This window comes from Podarcis muralis, chromosome 1, assembly GCF_964188315.1.
Source record: "Podarcis muralis chromosome 1, rPodMur119.hap1.1, whole genome shotgun sequence".
Classification (NCBI taxonomy): Eukaryota; Metazoa; Chordata; class Lepidosauria; order Squamata; family Lacertidae; genus Podarcis; species Podarcis muralis.
The window spans coordinates 48,915,050-48,942,879 of NC_135655.1; the positions used below are offsets into that span (position 1 = coordinate 48,915,050).

A 27,830-nucleotide genomic window follows, 5' to 3' on the forward strand; every position below is an offset into this window, starting at 1 on the left:
AAAATCATGCATGTGATCATCCTCTTAACATCCAAGTATAAGTAGTACATTAAATAGCCAAAACAATTTGTACCCTTCCAATTGAGATCTTTTGTTAGGTCTTCAAAGGAACTTTAATAAGCCAAGATATGAACAAACTAACTGCTTGGGGTGAGGGTAGGAAGTACAGAAAACAAAGTGGGAGGAGGAATGAAACAGAGTATCCTGGAGAAGGGCATGGCTGGCTGACAAAATGAAAAGGAGCCCACCACACTGCAACATTTCTGTTAGTCTACTGTACAGACTATGCTAAAAACTTGTGCTACACACTCTCCAAAAAACTGAACATCTGGCTGGGAAAGGGCCACGGCTCAGTGGCAGAGAATCTGCTTTGCAACTTTAATCCCTGACATCTCTGGATAGGGCTGGGAGAGATTGCTGTCTGAAATTCTGGACAGCTGCTGCCAGTCAATATAGACAATACTAAAAGTTGGATCAATGATCTGACGCCTATATTACTATCTACATCCCGTATGGCAAATAGAAAAAGATCAAGAATGACACCTCAGGTTTGGAACACAGCATACAGAACTGAACTGGACACAGCCATGCACCAGGCAGAAATTCTTCAAAACAAGGGAAGTGATTTTTTTTTTTTAATACCTCATTTATCTAAGGAAAAAGAAAACTAGCATATGTCTCTATTGACCCAATTAGGACACCCTGAACTCACCTAGCAATACTGTAAATCAAGCTGCACACTGAGCCAGGCAGAACAGTCCTTTCTTTCACAAGGCCTGACCTTCTGCCCTACTAAATCCACACAGATGATACCATTCTGTACTATGCAGAAGCATTTTCCTGTCACCTACAACTCAAGTAATATTTCTATCATGAAACATTCCTTGAGTTGAACCAGCATCAACTACCTTTTCCCCATGACACCAACGGAAAGTGCACTGACAAACAACAAACATATTCTCAACAACACAGGAAGAATTCTGCATGGACATCTCTAGATGCTTGTTAATTAGATTAGATTCTTACACTGAGTGCTACCACCATCATGCCAAAGCAAATGTAATCAACAAGCAGGATAATTTACCTCACTATCTCAGCGGTACAGAACATGATGCCATCCACACTCTCAGAAGCAATACTGAAGTCATAGTCAAAAGCATGAATCTGATATATGGCATGATCTGCAAGCAAAGCCCTTCTGCATTCTACATAAGACAAGCTAATCTCTACGCAAAATAATAAAGGTAAAGGTAAAGGACCCCTGACAGTTAAATCCAGTCGTGAACAACTCTGGGGTTGCGGCGCTCATCTCGCTTTACTGGCCGAGGGAGCCAAGGTTTGTCTGCAGACAGTTTTTCCGGGTCATGTGGCTAGAATGTGGCCAGCGAAACCAGATGGAATGGAAGTTGTTGGAGGAATAGTGATCTGTTGAGGTGTAACAGATGTGCACTGGGCAGTGGAAGGTGGATTGTGAGCAACCTAAGGAGAGCGACACTTTAAATATAATTATTATTTATTAAATTTACATACTGCCCCATACCCACAGGTCTCAGGGCAGTTCACAAGATAACATCACAATATAAAAACACAAAATACATAACCAAAACAAAAACAAACCAATTACCACATCCATAAATCCCATCCAAAGTACCCAAATCAGAATGCAGTTTAAAGAGAAAATACTGTAGTTCTGTTTTACAGTTGAGTAACCATTCTAAAAAAAAACAACCTCAGTCTTTACCATTACAGTGGTACCTCGCAAGACGAATGCCTCGCAAGATGAAAAACTCACAAGACGAAAGGGTTTTTGGTTTTTTGAGTTGCTTCGCAAGACGAATTTCCCTATGGGCTTGCTTTGCAAGACGGAAACGTCTTGCAAGTTTGTTTCCTTTTTCTTAAAACCGTTAATACCCAGGGTGCATTGCTTGAAGAGGTGCAGTTGCATGCGGTGTGGTAGCCTTTTTTGAGGTTTTTGAAGACTTTGGTGATTTTTGAAGCTTTTCCAAAACTTCTTTTGAAACCGTGCTTCGCAAGACGAAAAATTCGCAAGACGTAAAAACTCGCAGAATGAATTAATTTCGTCTTGCGAGGCACCACTGTATTTCTTCTAAAGCAAATCTCCTTAATGATTATATGATAGGTAAGTGTTACACAAGGGCAGTTACAGTTTCTTTGATAGTAGTTATACAAATACTGTAGCTACACTGCCTTCTGTAAGAGTTCTATAACAGGTCCTATTAACCTTTCAATTCAAGGGTTAAACATTTATATCAAACAGCACATTACAAAGAACCTACTCATAACTAACTTTCTAAATCCTCTACACAACTCATGCCACATGGACATTTCATTTTTAATATATTTGTAGCCCTCTTCCAGTTGCAGCTACTGATTTTGTCTGTAAAAATGTTAACTCAATAGCCTCTTTAAATGTATGATAAATTATGTGTGGCAAATACAGTTCTATCTCAAAAGCACATTTTATATACTTTTTGGAAAGGGATGCTATGGACTAAGAAAATTAACAGCAGTTAATTTTGAAGAGCAAGACACTTTGATCTTTCTAAGAATAAACTTGAGGTGTTTAGAAAATCCTGTTCTGATAGAACATATCTCCATGAACACTGTAAAATTAGGCAGAACACTAATTTTACTTTGTGCTGTGTGAAGTAGTACCTTCTTTTATCTGTCCTGAATCTTCTAACATTCAGCTTCATTGGACGATTCTGGGTTCTATTACTTTGATGAAGGGAAGAAAAAGTCGTCTGTCTACTTTCTCTACACCATGCATAACCTCATATATTCTATTGGATCCAACCAGTACTATTTTTCTAGAAAAAGAGGTGCCAGAACTCACCATGAAAGCCTCCTTTGTTCTCTCATAATGGCAATGGGGCCTACCTGAAAGGTGCCAAAACTGAGTTCTGGTGAGTTCTGGCTGAAAAAAAGCCCAGGGTCCAACCCATGCTGTTTTTCTAAACTAAAAAGACCCTAATATTGTAACATTTACTCACAGATTAGTTGCCCCAACCCAGGGGGGATAAAAAATCAATGTGTTGTTTTTTTAAAAATAAAAATAAAAATAAAAACCAGATTTTTAAAATAAAATGCTTTTGGAGGAAAAATCTTTCTAAATATAGTCTTCTAATTAAGTTACATTATAGTCCAAAGGCTATTCATCAGGAAATAAGGATTTGTTTTAAGTTTTTCATGTGTGCTAAAACTCAGTCGCGGGTGGCGCTGTGGTCTAAACCACAGAGCCTAGGGCTTGCCAATCAGAAGGTCGGCTGTTCGAATCCCCATGACAGGGTGAGCTCCCGTTGTTCGGTCCCAGCTCCTGCCCACCTAGCAGTTTGAAAGCACGTCAAAGTGCAAGTAGATAAATAGATACTGCTCCAGTGTTTCCGTGCGCTGCTCTGGTTTCACCAGAAGCAGCTTAGTCATGCTGGCCACATGACCTGAAAGCTGTACACCGGCTCCCTCAGCCAGTAAAGCGAGGTGAGCGCCGCAACCCCAGAGTTGTCCGCGACTGCACCTAACGGTCAGAGGTCCCTTTACCTTTAAAACTTAGTCTAAGTTTTAAAAAATTGACGATTCTTAACGACTGCAATAGGTCTTACAGGAAAAAGCAAGGGGTGAGAAGGTGAAAGGGGTGAGAAGGTTCACCTTCTCACCCCTTGCTTTTTCCTGTAAGACCTATTGCAGTCGTTAAGAGTCGTCAACAGGCTCATCACAGCTATCTGCCAATCACCCATTCCCACCACCCTTCTGAGTAATACCCCTCCCCACCTTCTCACTATATAGAAGGATCTGGCAACTTCTGTTTCAGTGTATCTGAAGAAGTGTGCATGCACACGAAAGCTCATACCAAGAACTAACTTAGTTGCTCTTTAAGGTGCTACTGGAAGGAATTTTTTTTGTTTTGGAGTTTTTTCTTGTCAATCAACATGCATGTATTTATTTCCTTGTACTTATATGATGCTCTTCTCCCCAAGAGGAGCACAGAGCAGTCAACAAAATGACGCAACAATAAAAAAGTCACAACTTACATATAAAACATCAGTGTCTGCAAGAAGGTTGATTACATCCCAAAGGCCTAGTTAAAAAATGCTTTCACCTTGTGCCTAAATGAGGACAATGTGTGTGTGGGCGGGGGGGGGGGGGGGGGAGACCAACTGTCATTTGCCAACTTTGTTTTTTATTGCTTTAGCAAGTTTCAAGAAGGGTAAAACTACAACATTCCAGTCCTCAATTGTCAATAGGCTTCTGCTTAGAGCAGGATCAGAGAACCTGCGGCCATTTCAGACACTGTTTTACTACAACTACCACCATCCCCTACCTTGTGGGCTGGGGCTGATGTGTGGTCAAGATCAATAACATCTGGAGGACCAAAGAGTAAAATTTTAATGGAAACTTCTAGAAGCACATTTCTACATTTGCTTTACACACGTTTATGCCTACAATAAGCAATGGATTGCATCAACTGCCAATAAAGTTAAAAGATTAAAGGAGTAGGAGTACAGGAATAATCACCATGTTCCAAATGAGCTGGCAGTATCAAAACCCAGTTAGTTTCCAGAAATTCAAACACACAGAATGAGCAACAGAAAGATGACACAAGTTGCTGCAAGTTGGAACTGGCCAGATTCCAAAAAAACAGAGGGAAAGTAAGAGTTAGAGATAGGCAACAGAAAGGGAAATGGCTTCAAGAACACATTAAAAACAAAACTGTGTACACTCTTATCACTTGAACCAAGTAGATATACAAATATGTGAACCCTAAGGACAATGAGATAAAGTAGAAATACCACCAGAGTTGGAGACTGATCATCCTTTATTAAATAGAAATACCTACCAATAAAAACCAACCAGTGTGCTTGACATTAAAATGAAATTAAAGCTTTAGCAGCAGCACAAAGACTCTCTGGACGATGTCACTCGCAGTGGCTTACTCTGAGGAATCTGTACCTCAGAACAAAGTTTGCGAGCCTACATCGCCAGTCAGTGCAAGCACATGAGCAGTTGGGGTGCCAGCCTGAATAAACTATTGGGGGGACAGGTAAGCCCTGACCCACATAATCCGTCGCAAGGCACGCACACACACACCATTTGAATGGCAATGCCCATCAACTGGGGGGGGGGCAGCCACCTCAAATAATTTGGGGGGGGGAGGGACCTCAGCCTCTAGGAACTGGCGCCTATGTGAGCAGTCATAAAGGAGTGAATTGTGACAGCAGTGGGTGGGCAGGAGGGAGGGAGCAGCAGTGTTTGAGAATGGCAGTCAGCAGTGCTATTTGCAGTAAAAGTGGCTAGTTCAAAACACATGAAATGGAGGGGGTTCACAAGCTATCAGCTGAAGAGAGTGTCTTAATTCACATCATGGAAGGGCTTGTCCTGCTTACCTCCGCAACATCCTCCTTTTGTTGGGAAGCGTCTGTAGCACCCAAACAACCTGTCTTTGACTCTCACATGTTCCCTCCCTTTTCCGGACAGGAGCTTTTCCAGGCAAACAGGAGGCAACCACAACATTCTATACTTCTACTATGCACCTAGCCTGCAACTGTCTTCAGGAGATGGGAAAATGCAGCAAATGGATGAAGCCTTTTGGAATCCTAAACTAGAAATAGTAAAGGATTTACCTGTCTAACTTTTGTGTGCCATGTAGGTATGAGGAATTTCTGCGAGAAAGAGATGCCAACACTAAACTATTTTTGCTATTCTGCAACCAGAGACATCTGTAATTATATTTTATACTGACATTACAAATTCTTACAACAGAGGCTGAGCAGGCAAACCTGTGATATGTATGAATGTAACTTGTACTTTGACAGCAATGTGGCAGACAGTTCAACATATGAAATAATGGAAAAACTTCACCTCTAAGCCAAGAAAAACTGCATCTGATTTCCTCCCCTGCTGTGCAACTACTAAAAGCAATGGAATAAAAAGAGGTGAGAAATTTGCTCTGGAGGGTAAAGAAAAGAGGTTTCCATTTTATTCACTAAAAGGAAAAAACACTTACACCAGCACACATAAGTTATAAGTAAATCATCTACTGCAAATTGAAATAAGGCAGCAGACCTAAGCATGCTCACTTGAAAAATAACTATCAAAATCAACAGAACTTACTTTAGAAAGCATCTGTTAGGAATGAAAGCATCCAAACAGCCATTGCTTTTTCACAGATCTAGCATGTAAGACAAATATTTCTCATCATAAATGCATTCCCCCACCCCATCATGCACCCCTCCCCACATTTTTTTCTGGTGCTGCCATTGGTCTTCATTCAGATGAACAGAATATAAGGCAGGGACCACCAACATTTCAGGTTACTGGGTAACTCTGAACTGGGTGTGGGTCTCAGTCACAAAATGGCTGTCAAGGGCTCGCTCCCACATCTAAATGAGCAGGAGCGGGGGAAACAAGGCTGCTAAATGATACAGGGGTTCTCCCTCCATCTCAAGGCACCTACATCAGCCACTAGTGCACTCACTCACAGAGAGAAGCTCTGTTCGCATTTCCTCAGTTTAGAAAATATGATGATCAGTGCTATTTTTCTAGAAAAAGAGGTGCGGGAACTCACCATGAATGCCTCCCTCATTATCTTATAATAGCAATGGCGCCCACCAGAGAGGTGGGCAAGTCAGAGAAGTAGGGGGCTGCTCCGCTGGGGAGGGCAAAGCTGCTTCCTCCCTGGCAAGACGAGGTGCCAGGGTGAAACCCTCTCAGTGATTTCACCCAAATGCCTTGCAGCACTGTGGTAGGAAGCAGGGTTTTGAACATCGTGATGTACTGTCAGATCACTATGTTTGCCTGGTAATGCTCTGTACACTACTCTTTTCAATGCCTGCTGATAACATTTTTGTTTAGATAAGCCTACCCAGATATGTAGAATGTTGACATACGTTTTAATCTGTTTTTAGTTTATCATTGATCATAATTGTTTTTGAATGTTTCAAATAATTGTTTGTAACTGTTTTCACTTATAATTTATTGCTTTATTCTTTTTGAAGGGTTTTTTTTTACAGTCCAGTAGTGTGTGTGTGTGTGTGTGTGTGTGTGTAATGAAATATTCACCCTACATATACCCTACATATTCTCATCAGTTCAGGAACCCCTTGAACAATAATGAACCAACACACTTACTGCCATTTTAGTTCTATGTAGCCCATGCCTTCCCAAATGCCCATCGTTTTCAAACCACAGTCCATAATCTAGGGAATTAAAGCCCATCTGTTTACAACAGCTGCACATGACCACTGGAACATGACTTGTCCCTTGTGGATCTCTTCATTTTACCAGGAGTATAACCCCACAGTGCCGCCCCCCTGCTTCAACCTGACTACCAATGCATTATTGTTTTGATCCTTTCAGCATTCTTCATTACACCACACTAGTGCCCACCTGGATAAGCAACATTGGCTGACTGCCAGTTGTTTTAATAAGCTTTGGCAACCTTTCAAGAATGACTTTAATGCACACTCAAGGCAAACAGTGCAGGCCTCAGGATACTAAAGCAGGTCAGCAAACAAATCCCTATCAAAGTACATACCCAATCAAAACAATCCCGCTGTTTCTTTTGGAAGTGGGAAACTTCCTGCTACTCACCTCTAAACATTTTTCAATATTTTTTGTTTTTTAGTATCTTCTCCACCATATTACTATAACTATAATCTCCCATTTTCCAGCCTCCAGTTTCTGTTTTAAAAAATATTTCTTCATTTATTATTTTGCACATCAAATATTCAATACTAAGGGAAATTTCTCCAGACAACGTTTTCAGCAGTGCAATTTTCCTGACTGTTGGTCTAAAGGCTTTCTTCATGCCTTCGTACATTTTGCAAGTGTTGCTGCTGTCAGCAGTGAGTTGAATACTCTGACAATACTCAGCCACGAGTAACTGGCACATCATCTGGCAATCCACTGGGCATCTCTCCTTGCTTTTCTCAGTGCAGCAAGTGTATTCTTGCAGAGCGCACACTTGAAGTTTGCAAGAGCCTCGTGCACTGCAGCAATAACAAGCTCCATGTCCTCAATGCCATCCTCAAACCAGTCAGGGATCTGCTTCTGTCTTTGGCCAAAGGAGGATGTAGCTGTATTGTAGGTTGCCTCTTTGATGTAGTTCCTCCTTTTTTCAACACTGTCTCTCAATAGATATTGTTCGATGGAATCAGAGAAGCAATCCCAAAGTTCAGGTACTGCTGGCAGTATTAATTCATGGCCACACAAATTGTCTTATTGGTCATTCCTCTTTGGCTGCAGAAGGATCTTGCTCACCACCAGAGAGTGATCAGTGCTGCAGTTGGCATTGTGATAGCTCCGTGTGACACAAACACAGTTCAGTATTCACCACCTGGTGATAATCAGGTCCAGGTGGTGCCAGTGGCCTGACCTTGGATGTCTCCAGGACACTTGCTGTTGTTGTTTTAAATTTTATTTATTACATTTAGACATACGGCATTAAACAGTTACATAAAATGAGAATGAAAATAAACAGTCTATGTTCAGATAAACATTTCTGATTATATTAACAAAATTTTGATAAAGTATATATATCTTATTTATTACAGATATGAAATTATGTATAACAATGTGTATGCTTAGATTGTAACCATTAGTAAAAGGTATTTTCTATCAAGAATAATTTTAATTTTTGTCAAATTGCATTATACCATTGCTCCATAGTCAAAAATTGTAATGATTTCCATCTCTTGACAATGGTTGTTTTTGCAGCAATTAACAGATGTGTTATGAGTTATTTATTTCCAATTTGCAACATAGCATTATATAAATTAAGCAGAGCTAGTCCTGGAGTCATGGGAACTGTTTGCCTTGTACTTAAAGGTATTTCAGTAAATATGTTTTTTCCCAAAACCTTTCTATTTTTGGACACTCCCACCATATATGCTGATATGTCCTTATAGTGGGTCTTCCTCTCCAACCCAAGGGAGAACTGTCCAGCTTTATATTAGCTAGGAATCAAGGTGTTAAGTACCAGCCATGTACAATTTTAAGGGCTCTTTCTTTTGTTGTTGCCGATATAGATTTGTATGACGCTTTAATCCACAGACTGTTCCATGTATCCTCTTCAATTTCTAAATTCCAATTTCAATTCCCACCACCTTCTCAAATTTTGCTGAGGGCAAAATTGAACCTCAATAATAAAAAGGTAAAGGGACTCCTGACCATTAGGTCCAGTTGTGGCCGACTCTGGGGTTGCGGCACTCATCTCGCTTTATTGGCCAAGGGAGCAGGCGTACAGCTTCCGGGTCATGTGGCCAGCATGACTAAGTCGCTTCTGGCGAACCAGAGCAGCGCACGGAAACACCGTTTACCTTCCCGCCAGATCAGTACCTATTTATCTACTTGCACTCTGAGGTGCTTTCGAACTGCTAGGTGGGCAGGAGCTGGGACCAAGCAACGGGAGCTCACCCCGTCGCGGGGATTCGAACCGCCAACCTTCTGATCGGCAAGTCCTAGGCTCTGTGGTTTAACCCACAGCGCCACCCCGCGTCCCTAACCTCAATAATAGATTTATACAAATATGATATTAATCCATTTGCCGTTATATTTTATTTGACTATTATTTTATCATATATTGTTAATTGCCTCATGACTTCTTTTTTAACCTGGAAATTTGTTTAAAAGGACCTTAATTGGTAACCTATGGCATTTCAATTTCACAAATGAATTTGCATTTCCTTGAAGGTAAGTGGTCATCCATTTTTGTAAAACTCTTTCAAATAATACGGTTTGTTTCCACACATCTATATTATAGGCTCTATATTTATCTTTAAAAAGTATGGTGGGTCCTTATCAGAGAGATGTTGTTTGCAGATGATGCATTCTTGAGGAAGCTCTACAGTTTCATCAACCATTCTGCCCAAACCTTACTATCAGACTGACAGATACCAACATTCTGGGACAGGGCGTTTTCTGCATTCCACGCATTAGCAGCGCTGACCACATGTCTAAGGTAGTAGGCGATTTTGTCTATCTTGGCTCCACCATAACTAGCAACCTCTCAATCAATGCTGAACTGGATAAGCATACTGGCAAAGCCGGCTATGGCAATGACTCGCCTTTCCAGAAAAAAAAAGGATGAGAGAATGTGATGCTAACGACCAATACCAAGAAGAAGGTCTAGCAACCATGCTTGTTGAGCATGCTGCTTTATGGTAGTGAGACATGGACAACTTAAACCTGCCTCAACGGCTTCCACCTGCACGCTGTGTCAGGAAGATTGTGGGCATCAAATGGAAGGACAGAGTCTCGAACGTCCCTTGCATGTTCACAGTCCTGGCTCAGCAACATCTATGCTGGCTTGGTCATGTCAACAGAACGGAAGATGGCAGGATCCCCAAGGATGTGCTCTATGGGGAGCTGGCTTCAGGCACCAGGCCCACTGACTGACCAACTCTACATTACAAAGATGTCTGTAAATGCAACATGAAGGCTGGCAACATTTGGAATCCCTTGCAGATGACCACAACACCTAGAGACAGTCAATCAGGTTGTGTATCCCCACAGTGACCAGAGGAGGAATGACCAGTGGGAGGAGCACAGACAGAAGAAATGGCACGGTACACCTGCATCAGCACTACCCAATGCTTTCATCTGTCATACCTGATGTCTTTATTTGCCCCAGCTGAAACAAAACACCTCTCCTGTATCTGGAGCCACAGCTGGCGCTGAAACTCTGCAATGGTTTGACTTCACCCATGAAGGCAGACTCTTCCATTTCCATGTAAGAAATGCAGATATATAAGCTATTCACAAGACGGCTCCTGAAACATAGGTTGTGGGTGCCACAACAGAATGTTTAGTCGCGCTTTTTTTTTTAAGTTGCACGTTCGATTTATTTTTTTGAAACACATGAACCAATGCATAGTTCACATCTGTGACACACTGTTAATAGCACATTTTTAATAGCAATTCGTAATTGGACACAACAAACACATATGGTGCTCAACCCCTGCAATAGTGGCAAAAATTAATATTTACAATTACTGGTGTGTGTGTTTTATGCAAGGTATTATGCTAGCTTTGAACTTACATGTTTGGGGTTGGGAGGGAAGGCAAAGTGGCACATGGAAGGCAGCAGCCAGCAATCTCACTTTGGGATCAGATGGTGATCTCATTTTGGGGTGGGGGGAAGAGGCAAAGTGACAATGTGAATTGCCAAAACAAAGGTAATTTAAAGCACTAAAATCTCAAAGAAACACTGATTTAAGAAACAAAGAAGACTGAGGAAAGTTTAGCAGCATCTCCTAGAAAAAGCCCTCAATTTGAATGTAGGCTTATAAACCTATCTGGGGACTTAACATACTGCAAGGCAAGCAACAATAATAATACACACTTTCCTCTCCATCATATATATAGGTAAAAGGTAAAGGACCCCTGAACAGTTAAGTCTAGTCAAAGACAACTATGGGGTGTGGTGCTCATCTCATTTCAGGCCGAGGGAGCCAGTGTTTGTCCACAGAAAGATTTCTGTGTCATATGGCAAGCATGACTAAACTGCTTCTGGTGCAATGGAACACCACGGCAGAAGCCAGAGTACACGTAAATGCTGTTTACCTTCCCGCTGCAGCGATACCTATTTATCTACTTGCATTGGTGTGCTTTTGAACTGCTAGGTTGGCAGAAGCTGGGACAGAGCGATGGGAGCTCACTTTGTCGCAGAGATTTGAACCGCTGACTTTCTGATCGGCAAGCCCAAGAGACTCAGTGGTTTAGACCACAGTGCCACCCGCATCCCATCATAGGGAGAGAGAGAGAGATAGAATGATTTAACAAACAGCCTTCTCCAACCTGGTACCCCTGAGCTATTTTGTAATTCCCATTAGTCCCAGCCAGCATAGCTAACAATTTGGGATAATCAGAGTTGCAGTTCACCAGGTCTGGAAAGGCTTACTTAGCATATGAGTCACGGTTCCCACTTGACTGACTGCTCATATGGAAACACCATTTACGTGATTTTGCCACTTCCCTGCTACTTTTGGGAGGGAAGAAAACTTGCCCAATCTTAGGAATGAAGGGCATAGTTAAACTATACCTTCAGATTCCTGAAACTTTAGGACACATATTATAATAGCATTAAGATGCTCTAAATGTTATCTTCTACTCCAGTATACATGAAAAAGATACATATATTCTAGGGTTAAAACATTAGAGGGAGTTGCTTAGCAAGTTAAACAGTATCTGGCACCAAACATCTAGAAATAATAAATTATGAGATTATATGTACCTGTTTACCTGTACATTCCAATCTTACTCCTTGTACTCTGTCCAATAGAGACCCTAGACAACTAGATTAGAACTAAATGTCAAGCATAGTATTTACATTCCTGTGTCAAGATAAGATGGAGTGTTAAGAATAAGATGTAATTAAATGATGATTGAATGCATACTTGAATGTGTAATCAGTATGTGTGCGTATGTGTTTAATGTGCAAATGCATCTGTTTATAAGTTTACAACTATAGTCATTGCTGTGAAGAGGAATGCCAATAGTACATTATATTGAATCCAGGGAGAAATAGAAGTTCCCAGCTTCACATCTTCAAAAATATGAAAAGTACCAAACAGCACCCCAAGCAGGGCTTTTGCATCCTGAACCACAAAACTGTTTCTTTTTAAAAAGGGTGTGTGTGTTGAGATTAGTTTCAAAAGTGTATGATGGAGCAAGAGAACTCTACTGGTCAAAGAAAGATGTCAGAAGTTTCACTCAGAATGCTCAGGCCCTTGGGTGCACCTAAAATGGCTTTCCAAACTGTGACTATGGAAGGCTGTAAACAAGACACACATAGGAATGCTCTGCTGGCTCAGTCCAAAGGTCCATAAAGTCCAACATCCTGTTTGCCACAATGGGAAACCAGATGCCTCTGTGAAGACCACAAGCAGTGCATGAACTAAAAGCATGGGAAGTTGTGGTCTTCCAGATGTTGCTGAACTCTCAACTCCTATTGCAATTTTCCCCTTTAATAAATACTGGGTGAGCAAGGTGGCCATACCTTAGACCAGTGATTCTCAGACAGTGAACTGGGAGCCTGGGTCCTGAGTAATTTTCAGCTGGGCCTCAATGCTACCGTCTGCCAAGTGCCTCCTCACTTGCCTGCCCCACCCCCTCCTATTGATTTGATATGAATAGAAAATTATGTTGGCAATTGCCAACTGATGATGTCAAATACTTCCTCTATCTGCCATCATTATTGACAGGCTGTGTGCCCCTGTTTTGTGAGTGATAGGCTTCTGCAATTTTCTGCCCTTTCAAGTGGGCTGTGGGGTAGAAAGTTTGGGAACCCCTGGCTTAGAAAACTTTGCCATTACCTTATCTTTGCAAAAAACAAAAACCTCTATTGGAGTATGGATTTGACTTGAAAGAACACATTGGCAAAGTAAACATGCCATTTATTCTCCCTGTGCCCATTAAATAGGGTTGCTGCACTTGCACTGAGTATGGAAGTCCTAACTACTTACCTTCCACCAAGGGGGTGATGAAATTGACAGCAGCATGTCCTAGATTACACCAGAACTATGCCTATGATTCCTGGGTAGGAAAAACATTAAGTAAGAGTGTTCTGGTGGAAAACACATAGTGTGATTTTAATTGAAATCATTCCTGGCCAATGGATGCTTAAAGTAAGTGCATACAGTAGATTTTTTTTACAGCAACTGAAACCTTCTCTTATCTGAAACCAAGAGAAATTGATGATTTTTTGCAGCATTATGATTGTTTTCCAATTACATGGTAGATGACCAGTCAGAATCTGAACCATATTCATATATATCAGGAAACAAGTTTCATGGCATCAATGGAACTTACTTCCAAAATCCTGCTTAAGACTAGGCTGTAAGTTTACTAACTCAATAATTTCAGGATAGACTACATGTAGTACTCAGAGCTCCTTGGTGATGAGGAATATCTCAAGCCTTATTTCACTATTGTAGCAAATCCATCACTCAATGGTTCTAGATATTAACTCTTATTTCAAGGCTACGCTTCTGCAGCCACTGCACTGAGAGCAGCTATGCCAAAAAGTTCAAAGTGATCAACATTCACAAAAAAGAGCATAGACATTAGTACCATTATTTACTTTATAACCATAGTTCAAAAGTGAACAGAAAAATAAATTATAACCATGTATTTCTAAATACCAAACTATCACGAGACATATATTAGCCTACATTCCAACCACGTTCTATATTACAGCAGTACTGGTCAAGTAATACTACATGTTCCAGTAATTATTTGTATGAAACATTCATAAATAACCACTCACTTGAAGGCTCTTACAATGAAATTCTATACGTCTACTCAGAAGCAAGTCCCACCAAGTTTAATGGGCCTTGTTTCCAGGTTAAATGGGCATAGGACTGCAACCTTAAGAAACTTTAAGGAATTAAACAGGCCTGGGAAGGGGGGAGTTGTGCTAAAGAAGTTGGAATGTTTTTCTAGGTCCCTGAACACATTCTGGACAGGGCTTAACATATCCAGGAGACCTGGTATTGTTGCAGTGTCTAAAGTTAACCAAACACCCTCAACCATGATAACAGCAATATACTGCACTAATCTACAGAACATTCCTACTGGTTGCCCTACAGTTGATTAACTTAATTCCCTAAAAATTTAGCAATTTAGCTCTAACCTGACAACTTTCAGAAAGCACTAAGACATTTTTTAAAATTTGAATTGAATTGTGGGAGTAACCAAAAAGGTAAGGATTTAACTTTTACATCAAATTATATTTTTAATTGTATTTTTAAATGTCTTGACAAACAATGCTATCAAAGATCACATATAAAACAGGTAGAGTTTTGTGGACAAAGCTCTTAAACACACAGGATACCATCATACTATTCACTATAGAACTATTGTATCTGTCTCACAATGAAAGGAAAGAATAATAACATACTTCAATATAATTGCTATGAAAAACCTATCAGTACTTTTAGCATTTGCCTAACCAATCAATGCAACACTTACAGTACATTAAAATATTGATGCTTATAGACTCTTTTATAAAACTTTATGAATATGAAACAACTGAAAGATGAAGAGCTCATACTAAACCAATAAACTAACTTCCAATTATTTCTAAAATGCTACATAAGAAACACAGTAGCGATGATTATACCAAATCCAGAGGAATTAAAATTTGTTCTACATCATAAATTACTTTGATAATACCTACAGATTCCATCTGCAATTCTAATAAACATCCATCAAACTGTAATTATTAAATTACAGGAGGCAAAACTTAAAAGACACAGAAAACATTCAGGTTAAAATAATATGTCTTTTGAATCAGTTTCACATCTTTCTGTAGAATTGGAATTACACCAACCAGACAAATAAAGAAATTTTGCAACACTTGCAAGAAAATCATTACACTAAGACAGATTACTTTTCAAGAAGCATATATCCTGTACAACCATCGTTTGTTTTTATAATTTTTCTTAAAAATGATGAAGTCAAACAATTGGGTTTGCTTTATTCCCAAATGCAACATAAAGGCGGTCAGAACTACCATTTAATAAAGTAAACCTGGCCCCACAAAACAAAATTCAAAATGTATTTGCATATACTTCCCCCTAGACATTTATGTGACTTCCGTAAGAACCCCTGCCTCTGAGAGTATAGATAAGGAAAATATGCAAATAGGAAGACAAAACAATTCCAGCAGTTTGAATTTCATACCTTGCCAAACCACATCTGCCATATTTAACGATCCAGTTGTCTACAATGCCGAAGCATCATTAAGATTTATGTTTTTCTTACAGCAGCGGCTTCTAGAACTTTGTACTCTGCCACAATATTCTTGCAAGAAAGGCTTGACAGAAGGAAAAGGAAGAGAATTTCAAGCCTAACAACTACATTCTATTGGCAGCTACTGAAGATGAAAATCAGAGGCTGGTAGTTTCAGTACCAAGAGAAGAGAACAGCGCATCATCAGACTGGGATTTCCCAGTCACATTCACACTCAGGAAGGTTCCAAGTTGCTATTCATAGGCAGGCCATAGGCTCCCGCAAAATCTGGGGCAGCCAAGTACGCAGTACATGAATACAGAACTGTTTTATCTTCTCACATTCTGTAACAAGATTCCTTCAGGGGACAGAAAGTGGCTCTCACCCAGTCTCAATTAAAAGGAATATGAAAATATGTGCAAGAAAAATCTCTAGGGTTTTCCAACTCCCACTGGCCTGCCTCCCCCTCCTACTGATCATCACACACACTTCCAATTTAATCTCATAGATCATTCAAACCCTCTAGCTTTGTCTTCAGCTATCTAAGACAGACATCTAGGCAGCCATATCACCAAAAAGAGAAATGGGAAAGGGGGGAATCAAAGCTCCATACTACATACTCACTAGAGAGCTATGCCCTGGAAGAAAATTCCCAAGTGAACAGAAGGCTGGTATTGGAGATCAGCCCCATTGGGCAACTGCCAAGATCCCAGCCCCTTAGGCACACTCACTGACACCAACCCTAAGTATCTATCTGCCTCTGAATGCCACAAGCCAAAAAAGAAAAGTCACCACACAAGATGTATTGGTTCCCTGCTTCTGTGTACAAGCCACCTTCTTCCAGTGGGGCCCAAAGCAGGCAGCAAGGGGAACGCTTAACCAACCTCTCTCTCCAGGTGACGGTGAGAATTGGTCCCAACACTGCTGCTCAGAGAGAGCCGGGAAACAAGTGGCAGTGGCTGCTTGGGTAGGCTGGTGAGCAAGTGGCAGTGGCAAGAGTCACTGCCCCTACTCAATCACTCCTTTTCTCTAGTTGGCACAGCTGGGAGGACTGGGCCTATTGGGTTCAATTCCAATCAACACATGACCTGCCACCTCTGTTGCTTGGTCACCTGTGCACTTAAGTAACCAGGGCAACAAGCAGTCAATGCCACCCAACTCTTCCCCGCTCCCTCTGGCCAGTGCAATGGAACCAATTCAATCCACCACACGACAGCAGCAGCTGCTCCCTGCAGCTTCCTTTGCTTCTGTCCACCTGGTTAGGAGAGCCAACAGCAGCCACCCAGCTCACAGAGTCGCCCTCTGGGTGGCAAGGCCGGGCCCAATCCCTTCTGCCGTGCCACCCAGAGAAAGTGTGGAGGCGTCGGTAGCGGGTCCCTGGCTGCTGCCTTCGCTGCTCACTTGCCCGCTCGAGCGGACGAGAGGTGGAGGCGGTTGGTTACGAGGCGCCGGCTGCTGCTTCTCCCTCTGGGCAGCGCAGCGGGGGAGATCGGTCCCACTAGGGGAGGGGGGGGTAAACGAGGGGAGGGGGGTAACCAAGGGCATGTTACTGGTGGGGGTGGCATCCAGCGTTTGGAAACAGCCCTGCACCCATTGGCAACCCCCCCCCCACGCCTCCAAATACACACAAACACAGAGCCTCCTCCGGACTGAAATGGACCCAGTGTGAAGAAAGGAAAAATTTGCAAAGGAAAGCCACCTCGGCCTAAGCTGAAGTCGATCCCCTCCCGCGGTGAAAGCGGAGAGGGGTGCCCAGCTCGGATTCCTCCGGGGCCTGTGGGAAGCCAAGGCGAGCATGCCGCTCCTGGCCATGCATCCGCTTTCCCTGAGCACCTGGATCTCCCTCGGCGCCCGAGGCAAACCCAGCACCGCCGCTTCTCCCCCCTTTTTTATTCCCCCCCCCCATCGCCTGCCTTCCTCCCTCCACGCGGGTTATTTACGGGCCAGTCCCCAGCGGGAGCGGAGAACTCGAGGCTGCGGCACTGAACAGCCTCCCGCCCGCATGCGGCAGCAACAGCAGCGCCCAATCCCACCAGCAGCAGCCTTACTCTCGCTCGCTCGCTCGCTCGCCCGCCAAGCCAGCTTTTCCCGTCCTCCCTCTCTTCCACCTCAGCCGGCGACGCCGGGGACGCTGCCGAGGCCGAGCTCGGAAGGAAGCCGGGGGTGGTGGGGGGCGAGAGAGCGCACACGCGAGCCGGCGAGGGGCGCTCGGGCTCCGGGTGCAGCGGCGTCGGAGCCACGGCCGGGAAAGGAGGAGGAGGTGGCGGCGGCGGTTGAGGCAGCGGCAATGGAGCTGGCAGCGGCACGACGGAGGCGGCGGCGGCGGCTGAGGGGACACCCAGCGTGGAGCGGCCTGACCGCGAGCCCCGACCCGTAGCCACCTCTGCCCCGCTTCGCGGTCGCGGTTCGTTACCTGTGAGGACCCCGACGCGGATTTGGTGGTCGTGGTTCGTTAAAATCATCCCCTCCGACGCCATGTTTCCCAGCGCAGCCACCGCACTGACAGGGAGGCGGGTGGGGGGGAAATTAGGGGGGGGGAGAAGGAGCGCGAGAGCGGGGAAGGGGAGGAGGAGGAGGGGAGAAGGGAACGCGCGGGAGGCGGAGCCAGCGGGGAGAGGGGACGGGGCGGGGGGCGGTGTCAGGCGCCCAAGGGGCGGGGCTGCGAAGCCGAAGTGCATGGAGTGGGGCGGGGAGGGGGAGGAGCCTCGGGGAAAGCGGACGAACCAGGCTCGGCGGGGGAGGAGCCGAAAAGAACGCGGGCGAGTTCCTGGCCGGAGGAGGACTTCTCAAGTGCTGGGCTCAGGCAGCAGCAATCGAGCGCCGGGAGAGCGGGCCATGCCTTGGCTCGTTCGGTTCTGCTTCTTTTCCGCCTCCTCCGTCGGATCCGATTGGGCTGCGAGGCGCGTTGGGGGAGGTCCTGCTGTACCGGTGCTGGGGGAATCCGAACAGGGTGCTTTCCCCCCTTCCTTTCCTTTCCCCGCCGCAGAAAATACCTGAATCTCGCCTGTCTTCAGAATCCCCATTGCTTCTTTTCCGTACTAATGAAATGACAGGATTATTCGGGGACCTGGAGCAGTTGGAACATGCCGGCATTTTCCGGCATGTACCTGCACTGCACCCACACCAACATCAGTCACCATTTTTACATCCACACGTACTTGACTGCATCACGCTGCACTGGCACATACTGCACTGCATTCATACGTGCAGGCAACTGCACGCGCACTTACTGCATTTGACGGGCAAATTCTCGCCCTCCAAACACATCGCTCTGAGACTCATTCACATTGCAACCACGTTTCCTGCTCTGTATTGTATGCACGCTCCATATGCCCAATGGGAGTTTATTGGTATGGCAGGGCGTAGAAAGGTTGTGAAATGGAAGCAGAGAAATACAGCGTTCAGGTATTTGGAACAGCTAAATTCAAACCACAAGAGCTTTGGTCGTTTAATTTTGCTCATTACTGATGTATAGCACATGCAAACACACTGCGATGCATTCTCCCACATTCCGTTCACATTCACTCATTGCATTGCATAACCCTGCATCACTCTGCAGGTTCACACACCTGCATTGCTTTAAAATACATACAGCAAAAACACATGACAGTACTGTACCCACTTTCACTTTCAGTGCATGTACACAGGCTTTGCAGGTGCATTGCTAAGGGCCATGATGGGAGCTTGGCAATTACAGTAATGTTAATAAACTGACAGAGTATCAAATTCACAACCCATAACACAGTTGCTCACCATAAACAAAAATATGCATACACCTATGTTTTTCATGCATGCACTCTAAAGGACCTTGTGCTGTTTTGAAAAGTTCAGTGGCATTTCATACAGCAACTTTTAAAATATTAGATTAGACAGATTAATTAACTCTTCTAGTTTAATAATAGTGATAAACAGTGAGGTTTCACTAGCAGATCTTCCAAATAGTGCAGAAGTCATTCATTATAAGAACCAAAAAGTATAACAACTACTGAAAATCATTTTAATATAACTTGTTTTGACATTAAGCTCTTCTTCAATAATTTGAATCCACTCACAACATATTTAAATAAGATACAAAAACTATAAATAAATAAAATACAAGAACTATAGAAGGTAAGATATTCAAAATGAAAGTCCAAACCAGAATAAAAACAAACTCACATTCAATGCAAGTTTAATCCTGGCCCTTAGAAATGCATCAAAATACAAATATTTTACCATAGGTTTCAAACAGGAACTCTACAACTGTGGAACAGTCAACAATGCACATCTGTATGAAACCATTGTATCAAGTTGGCATTTGCAGCCTAATCCTATGCATATTTACTTGGAAGTCACTCTCACTGGGTTCAAATGCAGCATGCTCCCAAGTAAGTATACACGGGATCTCAGCCTTATTTATATATTCATGTGGCGCATTTTCCACTGTTCACATGCTATTCAAAGCAGCTTACAAACAAAATAAAAGTATGAGCTAGTAGTACACATAAACTAATGGAATAGTTTGGATGGTTTTTTTTGGCCAAACGCAGAGAATATGATAGGAGTGTGATGAGACCATGGGGAAGAGCCAGTTGGAAGCCCCAAGAATATTAGGATCAAAAATAGCACCCCGGAATTGATTCAGAAAGTTATATAGGTAGTGTAACTTTTGGAATCCTGCTGAAATACACTGGCCCGTTACGAGGCAGGATAGCACATACAACCACTGAGTTAGAAAAGACTGTGGAGGTCATCTAGTCCCTCTGATCAATGCAGGATTTGCCACCTCGAGTGCAACTACAGCATCCTTGACCATTCTAAGCCTCTTCTTAAATTCACTGCTGAACTGTTAAAGGGTTTAACCAAAAACCTCTTCCCTGCAGTCCCCACCCCTTTGGAGTAACAAAGTCTGTTGAATCTGCATTTTTTGTTTGGTTTTGAGTAGTTTCTATACTGCCAGCTGCTTTAACCAATAAACTGATGGAAATGTTGATCAGAATCAGATGCAGCATTGACCACTTGGGAATGCCACTATAAGTCTTTCCAATCTTATGTTAATCTTACCAGTAAAATCCACTTATTTTTCTGAGGAATAGGATTCCTTCAGAGCAAGTTGAATATATGACATTAACTGTGGGTGGGTTTTAAAGGCATCTTGTGGGACATTTAACAGCAGACTCCTTGTGGTATAATAATTTATAATAATAATAATAATTCATTATTTATACCCCTCCCATCCTGGCTGCGTTTCCCAGCCAGATAAATATTTATTTAATCAATTCATTATTTCATGAAATGTGTATACACCGCTTGATCTTTATATATATATATATTAAAAAAAACCACCTCGCAAAGCTGTTTACAAAAACATGATAGTGTACTTTTGTGGGGAGAGGGGGAGTATGTTCCAAGGTTCCTACAGGGAACCAAAACAAGAAGGAGTTAAATGGAGGCAAAAGTAAGCAAGGGAAGAATGTGTGTTAATTTCAGTTAGAATGATGCAGATGGATTAGGGGAATAACCCAAGGCTACCTATAAATGTTGAGTTCTGAAGAAGCACTTAAATAAGAGAGGCATTCCAGGAGGTAGGGTTATTTCAGGAAGTAAGAGACCTTTGGGTGGCTGAGGATGATAGAGTTGAATAAATGACATTTACAAGAAGAATTAACCTCCTAATCACCTTTTCTCTAAACAAAAAAAGTCCCCAGTGCTGTAATCCTTCCCCATAAGGGTGTCACGCCATCCCCTTGATCATTTTGGCTGCCCTTTTCTGAACCTTTTCCAGTTCTACAATATCCTTTTTGGGATAAGGTGACCAGAACTGTACACAGTATTCCAAATGCGGTTGCACCACATTTTTTGCATAATGGCATTATAGAATCATAGAACTGTAGAGTTGGAAGGGATCCCGAGGGTCGTCTAGTCCAATCTCCTGCAATGTAGGAATATTTCAGAAGTATTATATATCAACAGTATTATTTTCAGTTCCTTTCAGAATGATCCGCTGGCATGGAATTTGCCTTTTTCACACACTGGATCGACATCTTCATTGAGCTATCCACTGCGACTCCAAGGTGTCTTTTCTGCTTAGCCAGTTCAGACCCCATGACCTTATATGTGAAAATAAATTCTTTTGCCCTGACATGCATCACTTTACACCTTTTGCATTGAATTTCATTTGCCATATTACCATTCATTCTGTTTGAAGAGGTCCTTTGGGGGCTTGTGATGGACAGCAGAGCCAGACCAGAGTCTGGTGATGCAGTCTGCCTGAAATTCCACCAGAGTGCTGGAAACTCTCTCTGATTGGCTACAGAGTCAGCTAGACACAAAGGGGGGAGGGACAGCACTTGGGGGGGGGGGGGATAAAAGGAGCAGTTTATGATGGAGAGACCTGGAAGCTGTCTGTGGACAAACGCCAGCTCCCTCGGCCTATAGAGCAAGATGAGCGCGCAATCCCAGAGTCGTCTGCGACTGAACCTAACGGTCAGGGGTACCTTTACCTTTACCTAAGGTTCAGGTTGAGAGATAGGGTTTGGTTTTGAGAGATAGGGTTGAATTTGAGAAGACGGATAGGATTTGATTTGAGGTGTTAGACAGGTTTCAGGTTGGGAGACAGAACCAGGTCTCTCTATCTCACTCCCTGAATTAAACATACACACTAAGGAGACTATCCATAGTGAGAGGACAGAGTCTTACAGCTTGGATAAGGAGACCGGGCTGAGGGTCTGGGAAATGTACGGTATATAGACAGGAGTGTCCTGGGAGGGCTGAGTCTGAGCCAGGAGAGGTAGATCCTGTGGGAATTTAGGCTACCTGGGTGTCAGTATAGCCAGGAGGGGAGAGTTCCTCTAGGTACTTGTTATGTACTGAGTTGAATAGGATCCAAAAGGTAGCAGTCTGATTGGTCCTAGAACAATAGGATTCAGAATACAGCAGTCTGATTGGTCCACAGGAGCCACCCAATCCAGCTCCAGGTGGAAGTGAATCCGCAACCAGATTGGCCTACAGGTGAATCCTGGAATTAGCCAATCACGTGGGGCCCACTGTGTAAATAATGTATATAAAGCAGACATTCTGGGGGAACTTCCATTCCTCCTCACCACTATGAGCTGAATAAAGAGCATGAAATCCACTTTCGACTCTGAGTATATATCAGTACTGAAGACTCCCAACCAGCAACAAGGGGCGAGGTGATCTACTGGGTCTATTATACCATTTAGAAGACCTCAGGTGTGGGATGGTTAAGAGAGTGGGTAACTGAGGAAAAGTGCCCTTTGCACATGAACCACAGTATTAAGCCGTGAAGGAAGCGATATGGTGTTGAAAGTAATTAATTGTAATATCTAAGTGACAGAAACTGAACATTTTACCATCTATTCTGGAAACTTGATATTTATCTACTGTACCTGAAGCGTCCCAACTGATTTTCAGTAACTGAAGTTTAAGAAGAGTTGTGCCTATAATATTTTGTTTAAGCCTGAGACATCTTATAGTTTGTTAAAGTAAATAAGTTAACTTCTATCTGAAAGAACACATTTCCTGACCCACTTTGTTTCATAAACTTCCTTTTAATAAAACTTTTCTTGTTTGTTTGATCAACTCCTGCCTGAGACTCTAAATCAGGGGTCTGCAACCTTTAAGACAAAAAGAGCCACTTGGACCCGTTTACAAAGGGAAAAAAAACTGGGAGCCGCAAAACCATTGCGACATTTAAAACAAATATATCTCCGGAGCCGCGATCTGACAGTGGGTGGGAAGGTGACGTCGGGACGGTGTGTGGCTAACGCACGCACCACCCCCATGCGATGTCACAGCCAGTACAGCGCCCACCACAGTGGGGAGTGTCGGGGCGCACAATGCGCCTCCTCCCCTCGCTAGTATCTGCCCCGGAGCTGCAGCAAAGGTGTAAAAGAGCCACATGCGGCTCCGGAGCCGCGGGTTGCAGACCCCTGCTCTAAATCATTAAGTTTTCCCTCGCACAAGTCCCCCACTGGATAATCTGTGGTAAATTTTAGAAATTCATGTAACTGGTGTATCATGAGGTGGGTGCACTATATTTAATTGGGGTCAGTTAGCTTGAGTGGGTCCGTTGCATTATTAATTGGTGTTATTAAGTGATCTTGTCTGCTATAGGCTCTTCACAATCTCTTTTTGTTTTAACCACCCTGAACAATTTAGGACTCAGCTACATTAGTTAAAAAACAATATTTGAATTTGTTAAAAACATGCAACACCAGATGGCACTAGAGAGCAAAAGAAATTTCTATGCAGTTTTTACATAGCGGTTTTTCCCCTTTTGCTATAACAATTTAATTTCTGACTTATTTATAGCGGGGGTTTTTCCTGTGTGTGGATCCACCCTTACTATCACCAACAAACCTGGCCACCTCACTGCTAACTCCTAACAGGTCCAAAAGCACAGATCTCAAAGCAATTTCTACTCTGTTATCAGGAGCAGGTGTCAGGAGCAGGTCAGCAGTAAATCACATGGCATCAGTGAAGTTAACTCTTTATTCAAGGAAACAAGATCAACCCAGGAGGTCAGGCCTAGTGAGCACAGCAATTCATCCCAGTAGATCTGGCCTCTATGAAGCAGTTGTTGGGGCTGGAGATCCCCCGCCTTCCCATAGTTGTCTAAGTCTCCTCCTCCCTCATGTTCTTCCCAAGCAATCTGAGACTGCGTCGCCGTGCCTGTCTCTGCTCCTCCCTCTTCATACCTCTTCTGGTTCTCGTTCTAGGAGACCCCCTGGCTTCTTCAGCAGCCTGACTCATCTCTGCCTCTTGGCCTCCCTCCTCCCCTGCTACTGCTTCTGGATTGCTTCCTGACAGACTCTTCCTGCTCAGTAAACCCAGTTACCTCTTCTGCTTCCAAAACCTACTTCTCGCAGTCTGCTCCCTCTTCTCCCTCTGACCACTCATTGTCACCACCAGCCTCCGAGCTCTAAACCTTCTTCCCTTGGGGGTTCCCCAGCTGGTGCCTCCCACTATTCCTTGTCATCCAGCCAGCCAGTCCATGACATCTGTGCTTCATGTTACTTAACCAATTCCTGATCTACAAGAGAACCTCTCCTCTAATTCCAGGACTTCTAGGCTTACTCAGGAGTCTTTGTTGAGTCTTTGTTGAGGGACCTTGTCAAAAGCTTGCTGAAAGTTCCAAGTACACATCTATCTACAGTATAACTCAAATAACTCTAATGGGTTTGTGAGACAGGACTTGCCCCTGCAGAAGCAATGCAGGTTCTGCTGGTTCTCAGCCACAAAGGTCAAGCTTTCTTTCAAAAATGTGGACTGTGGTCAAAACCTTTTGTTGCAAAGCAGAATGCCATAAAACTTATTTTCCTGATTGATTTATTCCAGATAGCAGACTATTGGTTGCTCTATATAACATGAATACAGGATTTGGAATCATAATTATAGCCATGTTGGAGTGTAATTAATGTACACAGAAAAATTCTAATCATCATAAACAAATGATGGGAACTAAAACTAGAGAATATTTGCATTAGATTAATGAGGTTTAGTATAATCCTGGAGATTAAAGTGTTGTATATGTGGCAGGGATGCTTTAAAAAGAAATTGTCTGAAAATTATCTGAGGCAAACACTTAAGAAGATTTAAAACATCTGCCTGATATTAATTCCTTAACTCAGTATTTTACAGTGCCTGTGGCTCCCCCCCCCCAGCAATTCCTTTTATTTTAAAATGTGCTATCTATTGCAGATAGTCTATTTGACTAGCTCAAAAGGTCAATAATAGGATCCAAGATTTTACTTCTTTTTCACTGGTGCAAAGCCAATGAAGTCACAATACTAGCTGTCTCAGTAGACCATTAATATAATTTTATCTCCATTATCCAAGTGAGGTAAAATGACTAATTGGCTCAATGGACCAGTAATGCAATGGATACATTTATTTCATTTATTGCTGTGAATTCAAGAAGCTCAAGTACCTGTCATACAGTAAAAAATAGTAATAGCACATATAGCCTACCAAGTAACATTTAGCCTTGTGGTGGGTATTCAAGTTGCTGTTATCTGATACTCTCAAGGAAAACATTTGTCAGTAAGAATAAACTCTACAAACTTCTTCCTTTTCTGAAAATGATACCTCTGAAAAAATGAACACACAGTCAACAAGAACCATCATGGCAAATAACCACATATTTTCTTTTGAATTTAGTATAGTTATACCTCAAGTAGTTCTGCAAAATTTGGAGTGACTAACAGCAAAACAAAAATGGAATAGTAATACAAAAGAGACATTTCATTTCCCCAGTCAGGTAACTGTCATAGGGTAAAGATGGTAATAGCTTACATTGCCTTTCATGTCTAGGTAACAACTCTACTAAATATGTAAATAAAAACCCCATTTTGTTAATGCTAATTAATGTTGCTGCTTTCTGACATGCTCTTATACTTGCCTTTTTTTTCTTTAGAAGGAAAAGAAATCCAGTTGTAATTGCTGAAACAAGTACAGCTGAATTGTAATTCACTCAAATACAATAAACATTCAACCACAATATAAGGGAAGCTTATATGGTCTGTACATTTAAAAATTTAAAAGATATAGTGAAAGTGAAGTTTTAAGCACCTTTTTTAAATAAAAAAAATGCCCATATGCTCCCCTGCCCTGCAACTCAATATGCATATTTGCAAATAAAGCAGGGTTGCAAAAAGCATTTCACATTTCTAGTACTTCCTTCTCACAAAGAAATTGACCATGTGAAAAAAATGAGGGTGGAAGCGAGAAAGCAAGGGACGCAAAAGCCCTCAGGCCAAGCATGCATTTGAAACGTATGGGCATGGCAGAAGGAACCTTTGGGTCACAGGTGTATCTTTAGACCTTTCCAGACTGTTGCTATTTTCAGGTGGGATTCAATCAATTCTGTGTTGATGTCTACAGATGTGACATGAATGTTGGCAACATTAACCTCACTGTGTGGGAATCCCTTGCAGACGACTGCAATCAGGTATCCACAATCAGGTATCCACTGCAATCAATGCATCCACCCCAGTGACCAGAAGAGGAATGACTGCGGGGAGAAGCACACAAAAAAGAACCGCCATGGTGCATCTGCACAATCAGACACCTTAATCTGCCCCAGCTGCAACCAGGGGTGGAGGAAGGGGTGTGTGGTGGGTGCGCCCTGGGCTGCTCTGGGTGTCACCACTGAGGGGGTGACAAAATGCCGGGCAGCACTCACCACGGGGCCTGCAGCACACCTGAGCCATGCATCCCTCCTGGGAAAGACGTGGTGGTTTGAGCGTGTGCAGACTCCGCGCTGCCCAAATGTTCTGCCTGCCGCCTCCACCCCAGCTGTAGGGCGGCTGAGTGGGAGGAGACAGGCAGACTCCTTCCCCCATGTGTGGCTCGCACCACCCCAATTGCCCGAGGGGCTTCCTCCACTGCTGGCTGCAACAAAACATCTGTCTCTCATATATTGGTCTCTACGGCCACAGCAGGTGCTGTAACTCCCCAATGGTTTGACTTCACGCCCAAAAGGCCATCAAGACAGATGCCAACAATTTTGCACAACAAACTTCCTTGCCCCAAGGATCTGACTTTTTGCAGCAATGAAAGTGACAGGAAAATGCACTGAAAAGTGTGGGGTAACAGCTCTTTTGATGCAATGCCATCTAATCAGAATGAATCCTCAATAATCAGTTCATCTGGAAATGCCCCTACATCAGAGCTGTAGCTAGGTGATCTTGCGCCCCTGGCAGAACCGTCCAGATTGCACCCCCTAGCCATGGACAAATGAGCTCTTATTTCTGCCTCTCCTCCAACCCCCCAAAATACAGACATATTTATCAACATATTTTAAAGCGAATTTTGCGCCCGCCCCTCGCCTATGCCCCTGGCGGGGGCCTTCCTCACCACCCCCAGCTACGGCCCTGCCCTACATTACTAGAGTTGCTGCACCCAGAAGCCGGGCAGATCTGCAGATTCAGGCGGTGACCATTTTGTGTGGGGGTTCCATTCCTGGCCCCAGCACACGTTGGCAGAGCACACATAAACCCACCCTGCCCTGTTACTCCCGCGTTCTGCAGTCAGCAGTTGTGCGTCAATTGGATGTGCGTAAAATGGTCGCCGCCTGT

At 43.1% G+C, this 27,830-nt stretch overlaps 1 protein-coding gene across 29 annotated transcripts in view; it reads right to left on the bottom strand.

Annotated features, from left to right (window-relative positions):
• GPHN (gephyrin) overlaps window positions 1–18,353 on the bottom strand; it is a 233,067-nt gene extending 214,714 nt beyond the window's left edge. For 7 of the 29 annotated variants that reach the window (XM_077928156.1, XM_077928098.1, XM_028725892.2 and 4 more), the window contains exon 1: window positions 18,164–18,349. In XM_077928156.1, coding sequence (XP_077784282.1) covers window positions 18,164–18,227 — 64 coding nt within the window. In that variant the 5' untranslated portion in view covers window positions 18,228–18,349. Of the gene's footprint in view, window positions 1–17,798; window positions 17,856–18,163 lie in introns of those variants that run through there. The other 22 variants (XM_028725931.2, XM_077928090.1, XM_077928086.1 and 19 more) reach the window with 11 other exon arrangements.
• Between the last annotated feature and the right edge of the window lie 9,477 nt (window positions 18,354–27,830).